Source organism: Capsicum annuum, chromosome 7 (genome assembly GCF_002878395.1).
Source record: "Capsicum annuum cultivar UCD-10X-F1 chromosome 7, UCD10Xv1.1, whole genome shotgun sequence".
Classification (NCBI taxonomy): domain Eukaryota; kingdom Viridiplantae; phylum Streptophyta; class Magnoliopsida; order Solanales; family Solanaceae; genus Capsicum; species Capsicum annuum.
In genome coordinates, this window is record NC_061117.1 from 206,929,153 (window position 1) to 206,950,664 (window position 21,512).

At 35.3% G+C, this 21,512-nt stretch overlaps 2 protein-coding genes across 4 annotated transcripts; both read left to right on the plus strand.

Annotated features, from left to right (window-relative positions):
- Nucleotides 1–4,613: 4,613 nt before the first annotated feature.
- LOC107878340 (tyrosine aminotransferase) lies at nucleotides 4,614–16,728 on the plus strand. 2 transcript variants are annotated; one of them, XM_016725293.2, is made up of 7 exons: nucleotides 4,614–5,133; nucleotides 5,948–6,287; nucleotides 6,380–6,598; nucleotides 14,620–14,679; nucleotides 15,534–15,686; nucleotides 15,781–15,874; nucleotides 16,166–16,728. In XM_016725293.2, exons 1-7 carry the CDS (start codon nucleotides 4,853–4,855, stop codon nucleotides 16,282–16,284), a joined length of 1,266 nt encoding a protein of 421 aa, XP_016580779.1. In that variant the 5' UTR covers nucleotides 4,614–4,852; the 3' UTR covers nucleotides 16,285–16,728. The 2 variants fall into 2 exon arrangements, 1 of the variants encoding a protein (XP_016580779.1); XR_001676843.2 differs by having other exon boundaries at nucleotides 4,691–5,133; nucleotides 15,602–15,686.
- A 1,355-nt stretch (nucleotides 16,729–18,083) lies between these two features.
- Nucleotides 18,084–21,288, plus strand: LOC107878339 (reticulon-like protein B17). 2 transcript variants are annotated; one of them, XM_016725292.2, is made up of 8 exons: nucleotides 18,084–18,829; nucleotides 19,112–19,256; nucleotides 19,344–19,418; nucleotides 19,512–19,653; nucleotides 19,753–19,822; nucleotides 20,089–20,154; nucleotides 20,247–20,369; nucleotides 20,823–21,288. In XM_016725292.2, the coding sequence occupies exons 1-8, from the start codon at nucleotides 18,358–18,360 to the stop codon at nucleotides 20,963–20,965; spliced, it is 1,236 nt and encodes a 411-aa protein (XP_016580778.2). In that variant the 5' UTR covers nucleotides 18,084–18,357; the 3' UTR covers nucleotides 20,966–21,288. The 2 variants fall into 2 exon arrangements, with proteins under 2 accessions (XP_016580778.2, XP_016580777.2); XM_016725291.2 differs by having other exon boundaries at nucleotides 18,088–18,829; nucleotides 19,100–19,256.
- The last annotated feature ends 224 nt before the right edge of the window (nucleotides 21,289–21,512 follow it).

A 21,512-nucleotide genomic window follows, 5' to 3' on the forward strand; every position in this document is an offset into this window, starting at 1 on the left:
TCTTGGTTTCGATAATAACATTTTTCAAATTATCAAAAAACACCATTAATCAGAATTTAGAGATGAGAAAGATGAAGAACTCCATTAATGAGTTCTTGAATTTTTGTTTTGAAAAAGAGAAGAAGAAGAAGACATGATGTGGTAATTATAATGATGTGGCAATAAAAAAATAAGAATTTTAAGTGAAATAGACTCAACTAACGCGCTCATGGGCGGTGTAGTCACGTCCGTTGATACGTCAGCAACTGGGGGTAATAAATTAGGTAAAAATAAGTTTAGTGAGTAATAGGTCACCTTTAAAGGTTCAGTGCGTAGCTGAAATTTCGACTAAAGGTTGGGAGGGTAATAGACCATTTTCTCTTATTTGTATTTGTTATTAATGGTATAATTATTGTTGTATTTGTTGGATCTAAGGGAAAGTAATGATTTGGAACCATTTAGACTTTAAAATTTATTCCCGGAGAATAATATTGTTTAAAGGGATGATAAAATATTGAATTCAAGTCCAATTAATTTATAGCCTAAGACGCCTTTGTATGGATAAAACATTGAGTTTGAATTTCAATGCACCATATTGATGATATTATGATGGTTAAGGTAGAATAGTATTTTTTTGATGAAAAGTCATGAAGCTTATCCATTGAATATGCTCAATTCCATGAAGTGAATATGGTAGCAATATATGATAGGTCTGAAAGGTGACAATTTGTTTCATTCTTGAAGTGAATGTGGTAGCAATATATGATATATTTTAAAAAATATTTACGACTCGATGTTCTCCTGAAGTAGCAATATCATGAAAGAGGTTATAAGCTATCGGAATTTGATAGGCTTAAGACACGATTATAGTTCATTCTTGGGGAATGAGAAGCTTATTAATACAAACATGCACTTGATTGTGATGGTATCATAACTCACCTCCGAAAGAGGCAGAATAACTGAGAAGAGTTATTCTGAAATCTACTTCTAAAGTAGTAAATCTGAATTTTATTCATGAAATAGTAAATCTCAAATTTAATAAATTAAAAGGCACAGATCATGATAAACATGGAGTTTACTAGCACAAATAAGTTCATAAGTTGACATGAACGATTATGACATTTCAAAGATGTGCATATTAAGTATTAAACAAATATTGAAGAATTAGAAAATTCTTGTGTGTTCTCACGATAAGTTGGTTGGACCAACTAATGTTGAGGTTGGATCCCCTAAATTCGGAAAAGTATAAAAGGTGAATATAGGCCCGTTCACCAGTCATGTGATCTATTAAGATGCATCGATATAAGATGATCAGTTGCACGTTTATTGTCAACCTAGAGTTTGACATTCATAAAGTTGTTTGCTCAGTAAAATTGAATTAAGAGCACAACTTTCAGATTGTGTAATCATGATAATTCATCTTGATAATGAATTTGGCATTGAATGTCTTCGATAAATAGTTGAACCATTGCTAACGAGAACAAAAGCTTCATGTGTTGGTTTGAAATATTATATACAAAAGTACTTATATGCATCAAACCAATAAATTATGATTAATTTCTCTCAAAGTTGGTTCTGAGTCAGGAACCGCACATTGTCCATCTAATAATTTTGATGTGCGGTATACGATTAATGAATATATCATGATGCACAAAGATGAATTCCTAAAAAAAGATGGAGGATGTATGTTAGTTTTCCTAACATAAGGGGATGATTATAATCAGCTAAGAAATATGTGAGGAATTATCATCATATCCTCGTTCAAAAGATAATTTAAGTCAAATGTTGAAAGCACCTCATATTTAAACCGCAAGTGCTCCTATTTTGTGTCTCTAAAAGACAAAGTCCATGCATGCGTGAAGCATGGTAGGCCAATCGATTCCAAATAAAACAAAGTCTATGCATGCGTGAAGCGTGGTAGACCAATCAGTTTCAAATGAAATAATCCTTGCAAAGGGTAAGGAACAAATAATCATAATAAGAAGGCAATGTGCTCTTGAAGAGCCTACGACATAACACTTCATGAAACCTTATGAGAGGTTCAGGTACCTGAAAATAATGAAGTGACGAAATCTCAAAATGTTATGTCGCATTGTGAATCAATACAAAATGATATATCATTAACGATATATTTGATACAATATTTGCGCAATATTATAAAAGATTACGAGGATATGAATTCTACGTTTATTTAAGCATGCTGACTTAGAAGCATTTTTCAAGTGACATGAAAGGATGGATCTTGGTAACCATAAAACTTATTTGATTTGCAGTCCAGATACTTGAAGATGTCACACATGAAATGTTGAATATTATCAGTTGACAAATTTTATGTAAAAACTTTTAAGGATTCAAAATGCTTGAAGCATATACAAGTTTCTAAAAAACTTATCTATAATTCTTATATTACATGAATTTATAACTTGAAATTTTCAAAAGCAATAGATTATTTACTAAAATGAAAAATATACCAATTTGGATTATTTATGAAGTACCATATTTTAATACAATTAATGTACTAATGTATCTTACAAATACTACAAGGACGGATGTAACCTTTTCAGTTAATTTGTTAGCAAGGTATAGTTTTGCTCCTACTAGGAGACATCGAAATGAGATCAAACACATGATCTTATTTTTTTCTAAAGATTGCAGTCTCGATCTTGTTGATTATGCTGATGTTGGATATTTATTTAACTCGCATAAATTTTGGTCTCAAACATGCAATATGTTCATGTGTGAGGATACTGTCATATCTTGGATATATACAAAGAAGTCTATCTAGTTACTTCATCAAACCGTGCTGAGATAATAGCAATTCATGAAGCAAAACGAGAATGTGTATGGTTGAGGTCCATGATACATATCATTTGAGAAAAATGTGGTTTGAAATGGTACAATATACCCATAATTTTATCCGAATATAATGCAATATACATAACACATCTTAAGGGAGGATTCATAAAAGGATATTGAACGAAGCACACTTCATCAAAGTTTTTCTATACACATGAGCTACAAAAGAATGATGATATTAACATGCAACAGATTCGTTCGAGTAATAATATGACTGATTTATTCACCAAGTCTCTTTCAACTGCAATTTTCAAGAAGATGATGTATAAGATCGGGATGCAAAGGATCAAGAAAGTTCTCATTAGGGAGAGTTAATATGCATTGTACTCTTTTTTCCTTATGAGGTTTTGTCTCACTAGATTTTCCTTGTAAGGTTTTTAATGAGGCAACCTATATGCGTATTGTTAGAGATGTGTACTCTCTTTTCTTCACTAGATTTTTTTTCCACTGAATTTTTTCTAGTAAGGTTTTAACGAAACACATTATCTATTAATTAGACATTCAAGGGGGTGTTATAAATGTATTTCCATTATAGTGAATATCTATTAAGAATATAGATAAGATCTATCAAGATCTAGTTGATATCTATCAAGATTTAAAGTATCTATCTTTTAGAGAGAAACTGAGAGGTAATTTCTCCTATAAATAGAGGTATAACAATTACTCTCTCTTCTCTCTATGCTCTTCTTCTTTATTCTTTGTTATTTTATAACAGTATTGTCAAAAAAGAAAAGGGGTTATTCCTTTTTAAACTAATTAAAAAAAAAAAAGTCATTCTTTTTAAAACGAAGGGAGTGCTTATTAGTTATTACTTCCTTTTATTCCATTTTATATGATATACTTTTTTTTTATCTGTCCTAGAAAGAATATTATATTTTCTTATTTGATAACTTTTAAAAATACAATTACCCTTCTATCCTTATTGATCCCATTTATAAAATATCACTTAATTAAGTATCATTTATAAGTCTTCACTTAATTAAAGATAGTGATAGTGTATTTTTTAAGAAAGAATAATTTGGTAAACATCATCAAATCTTTTCTTATTTTTTTAAACTTCATATCCGATCAACGTATGCAACATAAAATGAGATGATAAAGTATATTCAAAGGAGAGTATTAGAGTAACTGATAAAGTTGTTATATGATCAGAAAATCATGAATTTTAGTTGAAGCCTTCAAAATAGTCCCTTAAAAAAATATAAAACGAGACTGTATACAATATATTCTTATTTTCTTGCCCTTCCTTAGATCCTTAAACTATATGAACTTTATCCTAACAGTTTAAAATAAATTTTATCATTATATTAATAAGAGATGAAATTATAAATTATACCTAAAACATTTTGTGTAATTTATAAATATGCAAATTAGTTTTTCAAAATATAGAATTGAAAATTTAACTTTAAAAATTAATTAAAATTGACTCCAAAAAAAAATAAAAAATATGACAACAAGTGACAGCTAAAACCAAACGGGAGTAGCCGGACTTTGGATTAAAATGGATAAACAAGTTTTTCAATTAACTGAGGTCCTTCAAGTTTTAAAAATTAGGTGAGAGGGATAATTTTTTTTTCAGTTTTTTTTTAAAATATTTTCGTTCCAACAACTTTGCAAAGTTGTAGAATAACTTTAATAGTTGTTCGAATTGTTCAATAACTATCAAAATTATTCAATAATTTTACAAAGTTGTTCAATAACTGTGCGAAGTTATTGAACAATTATATGAAGTTGTTAAGACAACTAATGCAATTTTCAAATAATTGATTGTTGAAGCAATTTTATTTTTTTAACTTAGATTGAAGGATCCACTTGTCCCTTTTTTTTTAATTAAATACTTTTGGAGGGTCAATGTACTCATTTTTCTCGGGAGTAGCAGTGACTCAAAGTTCAGTCGTGGTTAGATTTAGCCAAAACAAAGATACCCCAAAAGCCATTGACAAATATCTTCAGCTCAAAATCATATATACATATTATTACATAGTAGTACAGTAAGTATTGTTTAGCAAAGTTGAAAATGGAACTTAGCTCAAACTGGAGATGGAAATTTGAAGGAAGTGAAGTAGCAAAGAAAGCATCAGCTTTCACTATAAGAAGCTACCTCAACCCCTTACGTGAAACAATTGATAAAAGTGATATTACAAAAAGTGTAATCCCTCTTAGTCATGGAGATCCAAGTGGATTTCCAAGTTTTAGAACAACTAAGTTATCAGAGGATGCTCTTCTTGATGCACTCCAATCTGCTAAATACAATGGTTATCCAGATCCTCAAACTTGTTATATTCTTCAAGCCACTAGGTAATCCCGTTGTTTCAATTTGTTTGATTTACTTTCCTTTTTAGTTTGTTTCGGAATGAATTTCCCTTTGTTTTTTAAGCAACTCTTTAATTTCAACTTCCACGGTACATGTTTAAGATCATAAGATTAAAGAATATTTTGATATATTTAACGTATGGCTTTAATTCAAAATCACAATATTTGAAAGTTAAGGGGTTGATGATGTATTCTGCCTTTAAATGGAAAATTTATTGTTAAATTGCTAAAAAAAAATTAGTTTACTACCTCACCTTTGAGGTCCCAGACCCAACTTTGTGGGACTATCCAGTATGTTGTTGTGGTGGTGGTTGTAAATTGTTAAAAAAGAAGAAAGGAATGTCATATAAATTAGGATGGAGCGAGTACTGGTTATTGAATTGGGATCGCATGCTCATAGATGATCAGCTTCTATAATTTGTTTCGGGGTTTGTCTTGTTTTACATGGAGGTGATTTTTGCTTGACTTTGACTTAGTCTTGATTGAAAATATGAGATTGTCCCTGACTAGTTTAATTGACGTTGTTAATCGATATTAGACTATCATTTTAGGTTGTAGGATAAGGAAACTGCACCCCAGTGTTAATTGCACGCCTTTTAAAAGGAGTTGTGTCATATACACTGATGTAGTTCAACCCGTGATAGGTGGTTAGGAATCATTTTAACCTGCTTACTAATGATTGGTAATGCTTATAGTTATGACCTGACTGTGTTACATGGTTAGTGTGCTTAGCATTGTAATTGTACTCCGGAAAGGGAAGAATGATTCGAGTATTGTTGTTGTTTCAAACAATTACCAGGGCAGTAGCAGAATATCTGTCTCATGACTATCCACACGAATTGTCAGCAAATGATGTTCTTATGACAGCTGGGGCAAAGCAAGCAATAGATGTCCTAATTACAGCTCTTGCTGTTCCTGGTGCAAATATTTTGCTACCTAGACCAGGGTATCCAACATATGAAGCAATTGCCACATTTACCCATCTCGAAATGAGGCACTATGATCTTCTCCCTGAACAGGATTGGGAGGTGGACATCGATGGGGTTGAAGCTCTAGCAGATGATAGAACTGTTGCCATAGTTGTCATAAACCCTGGTAATCCATGTGGGAATGTGTACAAGCGAGAACATTTGAAGAAGGTCGTTTCATCTTTGAGTTAGACGTGATTATTTTGTTAAATGTGGTTTTAGATTTGCTCATTAGTTGTTGGTTTCTTGAATGAGATTAACAGATAGCCGAGGCGGCAAGGAAGGTTGGAATGCTAGTGATATCAGATGAAGCCTATGCTCATCTAGTGTTTGGTAGTAATCCATTTGTGCCAATGGGCGTCTTTGGAGAAATTTCACCTATTCTGACAATTGGCTCCATATCAAAGAAATGGATGGTTCCTGGTTGGCGACTTGGCTGGATCGCGATGTGTGATCCCAATGGCATCCTTCAAAAACATGGGGTTCTCTCTCTCTCTTAAACTTTACCTTTTCCTTTTCTTTCTTGTATTAAGCGAGAAGATTATATGAAAGACGGACAAAATAGCAAGTATTGGTGTCCATTTATACTTCACAAATACTGACATATTCAAGTTTTTTTGGGTTAAACATCGACTTCATTACCAAAAGTATAAACTGTAAAGCTCAAAACACCAACAAACAACCATATGGAAGCAAATCCACTACAGCTATCTACCTATACTTGCCTCTGCTTCCACTGCTACAAACTTAGGGATAAACGTTCATATTTTCTAACGGTTTTGCTAATTTCCTATTGCTACTGTTCTTCTGGAAGATATCTTATATAGTGAGTTTAGTGATATCTTCAGGTTGCTTCTGCGTATTTTTGAATGCGTGTTGGTTCCTTTCCAGACAAACATGGTAGACACTTCCGGCCAAGACAGTCCTATAAATTTCTGCTTGTGGACTCTTGCCTTGCATCACAGTGCTTTCCCACTCTACTTCATCTCTTGCTATACCGTGCCATTGCAACACCTTAGTGCAGATTCTATGAGATGGTCTACACTGAAAGAACAAATGCGCAACTGTGTTATCTTCTTATCCACACGTTGCACATGTCATGTGATCAACAATGCCCCAACCAAATAGTCTATCTCTGTATATAACCGTCCTAGTATTGCCACGTATAGAATGGAAGTCCACTTTGGAGGGCCACTGTTATTGCAAGTTAGTCTCCTCCATGATACCTTTCGATATGCACCCCTAAGTTTTACATATAATTTCCTGATAGAGAAACTGGCAATATTTCCCATCTCATTCACATTCATCCCAATTTCTGCTATTTAGTTTTGCCCCTTCAGAATTTTCTTCACCATCCATATGCAGAGTTAAACATCATGTAATTATTCAGGTGTATTTGACACCATGAACCCAGTCAAGCAGAGAATGGAAATAAGAAATAGGAGAAGAAAGGAGGAAGAAGGGGGGAGCTGAAGAATTGAGTATTATCTCAGAGAAAGAGTAGTAATTCTTATTAGAAATAAAGTGGTAAACAGAATGATCCAAGTAGTAGGTATTTATAGTATGCTAACAAGTCTAGGCTTAACTAAATATGTTAACTACCTATCCATTAGTTAGTTATAACTAACTTCTTGAAAGCACCTATATACTTGTGCAGACTACATTACATCCTAAATCTGTTTTCTTCTTCTTCTCTGAACACTCCCCCTCAAGCTAGGAAGGGGTGAATATGTCACACATTCCTAGCTTGGAGCTTAGATACGTGTGTTGTACTCTGTTAAGTCCTTTTGTGAACACGTCTGCAGGTTGATGTTGTGTTGATATATAGCTAGTTGAAACAGTTCCTTGCAATATTTTTTCCCTGATAAAATAGTAGTCAAGATCTATGTGTTTAGTTCTTTCATGATACACCGGGTTGGCTGCTATTTGTAGAGCTGATTTACTGTCACTGTATATCTCTGCTGGAAGGGTTATGTCCAGGCCAATCTCTTTCACCAGGTCTAAGACCCATATTAGTTCAGCTGTTACGTCTGCCATACTTCTGAATTCAGCTTCAGCTGAACTTCTAGACGCAGTAGCTTGTTTCTTCGACTTCCAAGAGACTGTTGAATCACCAATTTTTACAAGATAACTAGTAATAGACCTTCTTGTTTGAGGGCATGATGCCCAGTCAGCATCACGGTAGGCACTCACATGCTCATTAGCACTACTAGACAGCAGGATGCCCTGACCTGGTTGATTCTTTATATACCTCACTACCCTTAATGCAGCTTCCATATGAGACTTTTTTGGACCTTGAAGAAAATGACTTAGTGTTTGAACACTAAAGGAAACATCTGGCCTTGTCATTGTTAGGTACAGTAGTTTTCCAACCAATTTTTGATAGGTTTCTTGGTTTGCTGGAGGATCCTCACCTGACTGCAAGTGTTTAACATGATCATCAAACTTTTTTGTGGTCAACTTTCCATTGTAATATGAAGGTTTTACAGCAGGCTTAGCAGCTCCCATACCTAGTTCAGCTAGTAACTCTAATGCATATTTTCTTTGGTGCATTAAGATTCCTTTGTCAGACCTAGCAAACTCTATGCCAGGAAAGTATCTTAATTCTCCGAGATCTTTCATCTTAAAGGCTTGCTGCAGTGTTGCCTTTGTTTCTTCTATCAGTTTTAAACTTTCACCGGTGATCAACATATCATCAACATACACCAAAATCAGTACCATGCCCTCATTTGTTTTCTTTATATACAACAATGGATCATACTTGCTTTGTACAAATTGTTGTTTTAGCAAAGCTTCTGACAATTTTGTGTTCCATTGTCTAGGAGCTTGTTTCAATCCATATAAGGATTTGACAAGTCTACATAATGCATTCTCCCCTAGCTTGCAAATCCTTCAGGCAGCTTCATGTATATTTCATCAGTGAGATCACCATTCAAGAAGGCATTGAAGACATCCATCTGATGCACAAACCATTTCTTCCTTGCTGCTGTAGCTAGCACAGTTCTGACTGTTTTCATTTTAACTACTGGTGAAAAAGTTTCTGTGTAGTCTATGCCCTCTCTTTGGTTGTATCCTTTGGCTACCAACCTAGCCTTAAACCTTTCAATCTCTCCCGAGGCCTTGTACTTTACTTTATAGATCCACCTGCACCCTATAGGTTTTTTACCTTCAGGTAGTGTAACCACATCCCAAGTGTGGTTAGAAGTAAGAGCATCAATTTCACTTTTCATAGCTGCTATCCATCTAGGATTTTTACAAGCTTCTGAATATGTAGTAGGCTTAGTAACGACAAAGCACTACAAGAAATATGTTCTGAGATTGGATAAGGTACCTCTTTGTGAACGTTAAGAGATACAAAGTCAGTCATCCAAACTAGTGGCTTTCTTCCCCGGCTTTATCTCCTTTGATCCTGCACTAGCACTGGTTCAACTGGTAATACCTCATTAGGCATATTAACTGATTCTTCTGGTTGATCTTGAGGTACACGAGCCTCATGCTGCTGTAACAGATGCGAAGAATTAGATGGCATGTGCCCTTGTGCATCAGAGAAAATCACCTGTGATGATTCTATAGGAAATACATGTTGTGTATTGTCAGCCTGGCTATTTTGTTGCTTGAAGGGGAATACATCTTCCCTGAATGACACGTTTCTGCTGACCAACACCATTTTATTAACCATATCATACAATACATAGCCTTTTTGAACCTCAGAATATCCCAGCAATACAATAGATTTGGCTCTTGTCATCAGCTTGTCATGTTCATTAACCAACTTGGCATAGCACAAACAACCAATGACCCTGAGGTGATTGTAACTTGGTACTTTCCCATGTAATCTTTTATAGGGTGTTTGATAGGCTAGAAATGAGTTTGGAAGCCTGTTTATTATATATACAGCAGCTAAACCACAATAGCCCCAAAGATGTATAGGAATTCCTGCTTGAAACCTTAGAGCTCTGGTTACTTCAAGAATATGCTTATGCTTCCTCTCAGCCTCACCATTTTGTTGAGGTGTGTAAGCACAAGTTGTCTGATGCATAATACCTGAAGCTTTAAACAATTCATCACACACAGAGTTAACAAACTCAGCCCCATTATCTGTCCTAACCACCTTCACAGTTTTGTCAAATTGAGTTTTAACATAAGCAAGAAACTGTTGAACTAACACACATGTTTCAGACTTAAACTTTAGTAAGTAAACCCAGGTAAATCTTGAGAAATCATCCACAATAGTCAGAAAGAATCTTTTATCATTCATAGTGGAAACTTTATAAGGACCTCACAAGTTCATATGAACAAGATCAAAGCATTTTGAAGTCTTAATACTGCTAGACGTAAATGGTAGTCTCTGCTGTTTTGCACTAGGACATACTGTGCATTGTCTAACACTTTCATCAATTACTTGGACATTTCCATGAATTAACCTTTGTAGTACATTAGTGGACACATGGCCAAATCTCATATGCCAAATATCTACTTCTGCTTTACTATGTCTTCCTTTGGTCAGACATGATCCACTTGATTCTTCACGAGGCATCACCTTGAGTTTACTTTTGACATCTTGATTTTGTAGCAAGTATAGACTTCCTTCCATTCTACCAATCGCCCTCACCTTTCCAGTACAAAGATCCTGAAATACATAGAAATCAGGAAAAACGTTTACTGGACACTTCCACTCTTTTGTTACTTGCGGTACTGAGAGCAAGTGGTATTGAAACTCAGGCAAGTGATAGACATTAGTTACGGCATTCTCATCCGTCAAATAGCAACTTCCAACATGCTTAACTGAGGTGGTATCACCATTTGGTAAGTAAACCTTCTTAGAGGTTATAGGTGAACTACTGTCTTGCCTTCAAGCATATTTAAGTCAAACACCATGGTTTGTAGCACCGGTATCAATTATCCATTCTTGCACTTTAGAAGACACCAAAAAAACATTACTAATACCTGCTGCATTGGCTGAATCATGAGCAGTAGGTACTTCTTTTGTCTGGTTGATCATCTGCAATCTGATCATATTGTTCTTTTGTGAACGCTGGTGTTCCCATCTGACTTATGTGAGACACCTGCAGTCCTGATCCCTGTTGTGCTGCTGGCTTAGTGGAATAAACCCATTGTTCTCCATTTGAACCATTTGAACCACATGAACTCTGGCCAAGAACATCTTGAACTACGGGTTGAGAGTAAGGAACTTGTCCTGAGATAATACCTGGATCCAAAGTTACATTATAGGCTGCTGTTTCATTAACTCTAGGTTTCTTCTTGTTCTTGAAGTCAGCTGGATAGCCAATAATTTTCCAACAATTATCTCTAGTATGACCCTTCATTTTGCAGAATTCACACTGGATATTATAAGATTTCTTGAACTTCTGATATTGACCAGTTCCACCAGCATTTCTTGAATACATAGCAATGTCACAATTTCTTGAACTCATAGCAGGAGTAGCACCAAGAATCCCTACAGAATTAACCACTACTGACTTGTGACTCTCATCACTCAGGATCATTGCATACGCTTGATTGACAGTAGGGAGTGGACTCATAAGAAGAATCTGACTTCTTGCTTGAATGTATACATCATTCAAGCCCATCAAGAACTGAAACAACTTCAGTTTTTGCAAGTGTACCACAAAGTCTCTTGACTTCTCACAGTCACACCCAGGTGCATTTACCAAGGCTTCAAACTCCTCCCAAAGATCCTTCAACTTAGAAAAATAAGTAGATACAGATGCACTACCTTGTGTACACGTAGCTATCTCTTTATGCAAATTGAAGGTCCTAGCACCATCAATTTTGTTAAACCTTTCATGTAGGTCATCCCAAACAACTTGAGCGACAGATGCATACATGATACCACCTAGTAAGTGTCACACCCTTTTTATAACTCCCAAAAAAAGATTCTATTTTTAAGTTTGAAAGGGTTTTCATTATTAAAGTGACAAAAAATGAAATTTTTGTTTCGAAAAGGATTATTTACATTTAAACTCAGAGTCGCCACTTGGCATAAATCAGGTGTGCCAAGTCACCCGTGGATATCCTTCTTCAAAACGGTTTTGACTCTATACAACTGATCCGCGAACAGAGATTCCGGCTAAGGAATTCTGTTGACCGAGGAGAAGGTGTTAGGCACCCCTCGATCCCGTGGTTCGACCACGGTCGCTTGGTGGAGTATATCGGCTAATTTGAACACTATGAATGTATAAACCACACCAAACATAAATAAAACGATCAATCAAGCAAACAAATTCAAAAAAAACAATGTCTAGTCCAATTATACAGTCCAAAATAGAAAAAGAATGCGAAAATGTAAATCCTATTCTACCCTACACTAATTTTATACTACGCTCCCATGCTACCCGATGCCTCGGGCCTTCATCACGGACGTCCTCCAAATACAAAATACTTCGGGGCATTCCCCGGCGAATAAATACAAGTGATCGCGGGGCATTCCCCGATTAAATGAATACATTTCCAAATGCAAGAACTAAACCAAACCGTTCAACTCAAATTCCACATTCAAACATTCAACAAGAAAACTTATTCCTAAATTTTTGCCTACCCGAACCAACATTCGCCTATCCATTTCAACATATCATAATTTTATCACATTCCAACAATATTCATGCTCATTACTAATTAAACAAAACAACAATAAACCAAAGCCAATCTAAATTCAACTTTTTTATCAATTTCTCAATTTCATCCCTCAAAGCCATTTTTAACCACATTATTAAACCAATTCGACTATCAAATCACTTTTCAAAATCCGAAACCAACACACATACCCCAACGAAGATTCAAACATTTAAGCATACCAATCATTCATATCCACAACAACAATTAACATTTTGCTCGAAATATTCAAAACCGCACCACAAAATCACGATATTAACCAACTTCGATATAATAAAAAAGTAGAGTTGAGAGATGGACCTTTGAAGAATCGATTTTGTTGATAATAAAATCAAGAAAGCCCGGACTATAGAATTCCTAATAGGACCTCAACAATGACGAACTCCAACTCTGCATTGAAAAATTTGAGACCCAAAACTGAAGCTCGTAAATCCAATCGAACCCGAAAACCGACACTATTCACGTTAATGTTCACAACACTGTTCACGATGCTGTTTCTCTCTCGATTTTTTTCTCTCTCTCGCGATTCTCTCTTCTCTCCCTCGTTTTTTTTTGGTTCTTCTTCTGAGGAAGATGATTTGGTGATTGTTGTTATTGTGGAGAAGATGATGATGAAAGAATGAGCCTCCCTTTTTCCCCTTTTAGAATTTTCCTTTTATATTTTTATTTGGTTTTTCTTTTTCTTTATTTATTATCCTATGTGGAAGCATATAATTGGTGGCTTGTGGGAATAAGTGTATGGCATGTGGAAAAATGAGTAGGGCGTGTGCCTTTTGCATGTATCCAATGAAAAATGGAAAGTGAGGTGTTGAAGTGGCATGGAAAGTGAGGTGTTGAGATGGCATAGTGAGGTGGCAAAGATGCTATGTATTTAATTATTTTCAATTCTTTTTTTTTTTGGAGAAATTATCAATTAAACAAAAGTATGGTAAGGTGAATAAAATAAAAATAAAAATAAAAATTAAAAAAAATAAAAATGATTAAAATATTTTCGGGAAAGGACAAAATTACGTGTCTACAGTAAGCTCTTAGAAATAGAGTTCATTATCCAAGATAATACAATTGCATTGACCCTTTCCCACTGATTTCCCATATCTGCAGTAAATTTATCTTTGGTACATGTTCCATCCACTAATCCTAACTTGTTTCTCCCTAACAAGGCAATTCTCATGGATCGAAACCAAACCAAATGGCATAGTTTTCCATACCTGTTAGTTGAAACGAAATTATTTGAATGCCACTTACATCGGCTGGGCTGAGAAATAAGGGATGATTGTGATCAATGACTGTGGCTGAAGCTCCAGCTTCAGCACCTCGCTCAAGACTTGTCATTGTTGAGTTTCACACGAAAACAGAGATGTAGTATTAGAAGAAAAAATTCCCAGATAACTGGTACCCCAATCACCAGAAACCTTGGTTCAAGATTGACTAATACCAGTGTGATCTTGAACCCTTTTTTTACACTTTACAGATCGAATAAGCTTCTAGCTAGAGTATCTAGCTTTATGGCTCTGATACCATGTAATTATTCAGGTGCATTTGACACCATGAACCCAGTCAAGCAGATAATGGAAATAAGAAATAGGAGAAGAAAGGCGGAAGAGGGGGAGCTGAAGAATTGAGTATTAACTCAGAGAAAGAGTAGTAATTCTTATTAGAAATAAGGTGGTAAACAGAATGATCCAAGTAGTAGGTATTTATAGTATGCTAACAAGTCTAGGCTTAACTAAGTATGTTAACTACCTATCCATTAGTTAGTTATAACTAGCTTCTTGAAAGCACTTATATACTTGTGCAGACTACATTACATCCTAAAGCTGTTTTCTTCTTCTTCTCTTAACACATCATACTTTTTGTCTTTTGATCTCAGGTTGTGGAGTCTATCAAGAACTACCTCAACCTCGGGATTGTACCTCCTGCACTCACTCTGGTATATTACACAAGAGTTTATGCAGAACTTTTAATATTGTGTGCAATTAACTGAAACGTTAAACCAAGCAAAATTTTTATCACGTTAAAAGCATGGAAAACTACTCTTTTAGCAGTTTATTCTGTTTAAGTTCTACTCGAGGCTGCAATTATTGGTTCTCGTTTGTCTTTCTTGACAAATTGATATAAAGAATACTGTGTGTGATCAACAAGTGTGATAACAGTATCCTACAAGTTCATCTCAACATGCTTGTCATGCTTTTATTTTTAGTACTTTAACAATGTTTTGATGATACCCGGCCTAAACTTTTTTACAACAACATATCCAGTGTATTCCCACATAGTGGGGTCCGGGGAGGGTAGAGTGTACGCAGACCGTACCACTATCTCAGGTGAAGTAGAGAGGCTGTTTCCGATAGACCCCCATCTTAGAACCGATAACAGTATAACAAACACAAAATATAAGTGCATATAAAGTAGTGCGGTATGCAAAATAAACTAACACCTCTAGCCACAAGATAATACTACAACCATAAGATAATACTAAAAACTATCTTCCTGAAATCATAGATATCATCACACAACACCACGAACAAAAAACTACAGACTGCCCGATGCTCGCGCTGCATCAGCATCCAAATTATAACATAGTTAGCTCTTATGTTTTCCTTCGGGCATCAATCAAAATCCTTTTCGCGGACAAATACCTTTTCCCATATTTCTGAATTATCATGTGCTGTTGCTCTTAATGAACATTATTTTTCATGAAGAGTTTTTGTGCTGTTGATATTATATTGCTTGCAAACAAATGAAACTAAATCTAAGTATCTAACGTTGTTCTCTTTCATTCTTGAGGGTGCTATTACTCGTATTCTTGTTGAAACACCTGAAGATTTCTACTCTAATACCATAAACCTACTCAGAAAAGCAGCAGACATTTGCTATACTGGTCTAAGGGAGATTCGGTGCTTTACTCCATACAAGCCACACGGATCCATGTTTCTTATGGTATTGCTATAAACACCTTAGTCAAATATGGGTAATTTTCAGGATTTAGTTGAAAAAAGAATTTGAATAGTCTTATTTCGATCATTTCTATCAGGCGAAACTAAACTTGTCATTTCTGGAAGGCATCAACAGTGATCTGGAATTCTGCACAAGGCTTGCTAGAGAGGAATCTGTAGTTGTTCTACCCGGTAATTTTTCAAGTTGCATTACTGTACAACATTGAAAGGGAGCCTTGGTGTAATTGGTAAAGTTGCTGCCATGTGACACTGGTCACGAGTTTGAGCCATGGAAACACCCTCATGAAGAAATGTAGGGTAGGATTGCATACAATAGACCTCTGTGGTCCGGCCCTTTCCCGGACCTGACGTATAATGAGAGCTTAGTGCACCGGGCTGCCCTTAATTACTGTACAATGTTGTTGAGATGTAGAACTGCAGGCAGCGAGATTTGTGCATGTTAATAAATTCAATGCATTGCAGGGGAAGCACTTGGAATGAAGAATTGGGTAAGAGTAACTTTTGCTGTGGAAATTTCAGTTCTTGAGGATGGCCTTAGCAGGATCAAAGCCTTTTGTTTCAGAAATGCCAAACAACAATAAGCCTTTTGTTTTCTGTCAACATTGGTCCAAGTCCACCACAAACACAAATAATAAAAGTTACAGGTATTGCTATGGGGCTCGATAATTGACTCCTAATTAAGCCATTGCAGTTAAGCCATCATAGCTCGAAAAGTGTCTGCAATGGATGAAAGCATTCTAGTTATCGAGAAGCATAACAGCCGAGTGAAAGGAGGTGATCTGGAGGTGCTCACTGAACCTCATTGTCAATCATTGTCTTGAAGTAGAATAAGTGCTTGTGAAATGTATCAAATGTCTTCACTTTCCAATGTTATTGATCGCGTTGTGGAATCAAAGTATTTTCAAATCTCATTGAACTGTTCTATACAAGACGTTGAAGGCTTTGTTTAACACTGCATATGTGCTGGTTCATTATGCAGTGAATTTGTCAAATGGACATGCTTAATAACAAGTGGTAGTTTAACACTTTTACAATGTTTACATTTCTAGTACACGATTTGTTAAGAGTTGTTTTCTAACGGTTTTTTCTTGTTCAACAGGCACTTGTATGTTAATTTAGATTTCGTACACACTAAGATTTTGAAGAACTTTTAATTTGCTTTAGAGATAAATTCTTTGACATTTCAATGAAATGAATCCTAATAGTTCACGGATGCCTAAATCTTGTTACAATAAATAAACAAAGAAACCTTTGAAATATTAAAGGGGAATTTTCATAAATAACATCATATATGCCCCTAATACTCACTCTGTTTAAAAAAGAATGACCTACTTTGACTTGGGATAAGAAAATAGAGAAACTTTTGATTTTTGTCGCCTTAAATTAAAGTTGTGTCAAATGTACTAAAATGCCAAACATGTCATAGAGAAAATTGAAATTAAAGTATTGCTCAAAACGGAAAGGGTCATTCTTTTTAAAATGGACTATAAAGAAAAGTAAATTATTCTTTTTGAAACGGAGGGAGTAACAAATAATGGAAATATTATTGAGTTTTCAGAACGTCGCAACATACTTTTTTCATAACACATCGTGCGTGCGCGTACACACTGGTGGGCGTACATACATACAGTCTCCTAGATACATACACTAGCTGTTGTACATACATGCAATCATACATATATACATACATGTAGTAAGATTCGGCTATAAATGAAATCCAGCTAATTTGTTTATAACAATTTTAAAATATTATTTATACGGAAAATTAGTGACTTCTCTTGTATTTCTCACTTCAAATGCTTTGGACTATTTTCTGAGGATTTGTCGGAAATAATCCTTCTACCACTGAGATAGCGATAAGGTCTACATGCATTCTACCCTTCACAAATTTAACTTTGTGGTATTATACTGGATATATAATTAGTGGACTTCTAAAAAAGGTCGAACAACATCGATTTTGATAGTTTGGAGCTTAATTACAAAAAATCTCGATATTTTACATAATTATTGACTGCTTTGATTTTAGGTCTATCGAAATATATAATTAGCTCTTTATACATTCAACAAATACATTTTTTATTTTGTAAAGATACATAATTAGCTCCCGATATATTTTTTTTGATTTTAAATTTATCGAAATACATATATACAATGAAAATGCATAACTAGTCTAAATTTTTATATTTATTTTATAAGGATGAGAATTTATATAAACATGATAAGTTGAAGGCGTGTGTTTTTGTTATTTTTCCTTTAAAAAAGTTTGTGGTAGGAACAAGGAGAAATGGGGGAGGGTAATTATTGAACTTAAGCTATCATATCACATAATTTTACCAATAAAATACTATTACCAAAAGCTGCAGCTGTTGAAACCAAGAGCACCAAAAGCCAACAAATGTCAAAAGCTACAAAACGGATTTGCCTCCCCTTTCCTACCGTTATCAACAAAAAGCCCAAACGGGCCCAAATTCCGCCGCCTAAAATATTCAAATCAAATGATTAAAAAGGATAAGTAAATAATTGTCATCCTCCAACGGCTCTTTTTCCTCCTTATTCAAAATCCCACCAAGAACAATCAAGAACCCCAACAAAAAAAAAAAAAAAAAAAAAAAACTGCAAATTTTCAAGAAACTGAATTTTTTTCAATCTCAACTATGGATACAACTCCTCCGTCTCATCGATCCGAACCTCGAACCCGAACAAAATCAGCTTCAAGGCTCTCAAAACTCCGCGTTTATGATGAAGAAAGTGAATCAGTCTCTCTTGATATTGTCCCTTCACCAAGACTAACTTCTTCTCCTTATGGTAACGGCCTACCGCTCCACGAGCTTCTTCTTCTTTCTCCTTCTCCTCTACGAAGATCCAAGACTCGTCTTGCTGATAAGCTTGAGTTGATTGATGATGGGGTTGAGCCTAATGGGGTTAGAAGGAGGCGAAGGAGTAGGAATTCTGCGATTGGTGTTTCCCCACGTAATAATAATCGGAGATCGAGGAGAAGGTTAGAGCAAGAAATGAGAGAAGAGAGGGATTTGGGGTTGGTTGAAGAAGTGGTTAAACCAAGAAAGAAGAGGAATGGTGGTAAATCCAAGAAGGATAAGCTTAGTTTGGTTCCTTCAAATTCAACAAGTATGTTTCGTATCATTCTAATCGTTGTCGTTACTGTTGTTTCCACTGTTTTCTTCTTGTTATTGCTCCCATATCTGTATCCCCGTTTACAAACTGATTGGCATGCTTTGTTTAAGCGGAGGGTCAACCTCTCTATCTTTAGGAGGGTAGAGGTAAGGTTTGCGTATACTCTACCCTCCCTAGACCCCACTTGTGGAATTACACTGCAATTCTTGTTGTTATTGTATTTCATTTCATGAGCGTAATCAGAATTTTTTGTTTTGGTAATAGAATCAAATGAAGGAGAAGGGTGTGATTTAATAAACAGAATTGAGCTGATGTTAAGTGATCTGGTGATGTGGAAGGACGTGGCAAGATCAAGTCTTTGGTTTGGTTTGGGGTCTCTTTGTTTCTTATCTTCTTGTTTCGCGAAAGGAGTTACCTTTAGGTGTATTTTCTTGTCCTATCTTGTATATCCCACTTTGTATTTAGGAAGAGTTTTCGATATGACATTTTTGTTCATTCTCGATTGCAGCATTTTCTCTATCGTATCGCGATTGGGGTTACTGTTTTTAGTTGTTTCATTCTTCTCACGTTCGATTCGCCAAAGGTAAAGAGTTTAATTTCCTTACACTATTACTATTAGTAAGTTATTAAGTTCCCTGTTGTTGCTGAATGTTGATCAATAATTACTAAATTACAGAGATGGTAGAGAGGTAAAGTGTGAATTTCAGCTGACGGAAGATGACATTTTGAGAATGGGAAGATTGATACTTCCAGCTGCAAATCTTGCAATTTCAAAAACAAGAGAGCTTTTTTCAGGAGAACCTGCTATGACCCTCAAAGTATGTTATCTTATTCTCAAGTTTATAAATTTCACATTTTAGCTTAAAAATTTGAATTTCTTGTAATTGATTGGAACTGTGCGTGCCTGTGGTTTTAAGTTGGTGCCAGTCTTGATACTTGGAGCTGAGTATGGCCATTTGATAACTATATGGAGGCTATGTGCCCTTGGTAAGATCACTCAATTGTCCTAAAATACACATTATTAGTAGGCATAATACATTACAGACACTCAAAGTTGGCCTCGACATATAAGTAAGCAGTCTTTCAATTCACACAATGGAGACGAATTGAGGTGTCTAGATGTGCACTCTCAAAGTTGGATTACTTACCAGCTGGAGCCAAGTTTGAGTGTCTATTGATGTATTATGCCTTATTAGTACCAAGTCTCAAAATAATTGAAACTAAATACTTGTTGGTGTTCAATCTTGTGACAGGTTTTTTCATCAGTTTTACTGCCCCAAAACTTTATTCATCTTATTCTTGTCAGATATCTAGTAAAGGTAAATAAGTGGCTTCAACTTGATAGACAAAGACTATTTCCTACTGGTGGTTGGTCATCTAATCGAATGAAGTGCATATTTTGTTGATGCAGCCAACTATATGAAAAATCGGTTGCTGGTGACTTGGGGTGCTTGCTCTCACAAGAAGCTGATAGCTGCATCAATATTGACAGCATTTTGGAACCTGACCACTGTCAGAACACGAATCTTTACTGGTAATTCGCAAACCAATTCGTTCATTATTCTGTTACCTTTGATTGAACCAATTCTCTAAGCATGTATACAAAGTAGCATGTTTCTAACAAAATGGTGTTACCTTGGGTTGAACTTTCGCACTGAACTAAAAAACAAATCATAAGCTTATCATTTAGCACCTTTCCAATGGACTGAACTTTCACCCTGAACTAAAAAGTGTCTTTTTTCGGTTCTTGGTTGCATTCATAAGCCATTTATACAACTAGCATCTTTCTAACAAATAGGGAAGTAACCAATCAACCTTGGATTGAACTTGCACACTGAACTAGGAGTGTTTTTTTCTCTTTTTGGTTCTTGGAATCCTTCATAAGTCATTTATCCAATTTAACATATTCCTAACACAAATGGAAGTTACCTACCATGGATTGAACTTCCACACTGAACTAAAAGGTGGTTTTTTCGGTTCTTGGCAGCATTCATATGTCTAGTAATATTCAGATACTGTAAACAACACGACGCGGCAAAGGTTGATGAAGAAATGGTTGAAGTGGAAGAAGAAGAAGAAGAGAAGCAGCAGGCATTGGTTGTGTTAGAACCTGTCAAGAAAGGGACCTAATTTTGCACTACTGTGTTATGCCAATGTACCACTGCTATACTAGGTGGTGCCAAGCTACTAACACAATAACCCCCCCTCCTTTTGTTATTTTTCTCAATCTATAACCCCCTCCTTTTGTTATTTTTCTCAATCTATAACCCCCCCTCCTTTTGTTATTTTTCTCAATCTATATATCAAGAAAAAGAAAACCTTGTTGTATTTTCCTATCAAGAAAAAGAAAACCTTGTTGTATTTTCCTTGTATTTTGTATATCCAATCAAAGCAAGGAGGAAGATCTTCTAGTGCTCTTCTCGAAATAAAGAAATCTGATCTTTACTTTTCAACTATCTTATTTATCTATTTTCTTGAAGATGATATGATATCAACTTAAATGAATGAAGCGGGATTCAATTCGCCGATTTTAACTTATTTGGATCGAGGCATAATTATTATTGTTATTTATCTATTACCAAAACCCAGAAGGAACTCGAAGAATAGATAAGGTGGGTGTGTGTGTGTGTGTGTGTGTGTGTGTGTGTGTGATATTACTTATTACATGTATAATACA

Bases quoted from the DNA above. Each gene is read 5' to 3' on its own strand.
- LOC107878340 (XM_016725293.2), top strand. From the start codon at position 4,853: ATGGAACTTAGCTCAAACTGGAGATGGAAATTTGAAGGAAGTGAAGTA. The intron at 5,134-5,947 runs GTAATCCCGTTG...AACAATTACCAG, and splicing joins TATATTCTTCAAGCCACTAG to GGCAGTAGCAGAATATCTGT. The intron at 15,875-16,165 runs GTAATTTTTCAA...AATGCATTGCAG, and splicing joins ATCTGTAGTTGTTCTACCCG to GGGAAGCACTTGGAATGAAG.
- LOC107878339 (XM_016725291.2), top strand. From the start codon at position 18,358: ATGGATACAACTCCTCCGTCTCATCGATCCGAACCTCGAACCCGAACA. The intron at 19,654-19,752 runs GTATGTTATCTT...TGTGGTTTTAAG, and splicing joins AACCTGCTATGACCCTCAAA to TTGGTGCCAGTCTTGATACT. The intron at 20,155-20,246 runs GTAAATAAGTGG...TTGTTGATGCAG, and splicing joins TTGTCAGATATCTAGTAAAG to CCAACTATATGAAAAATCGG.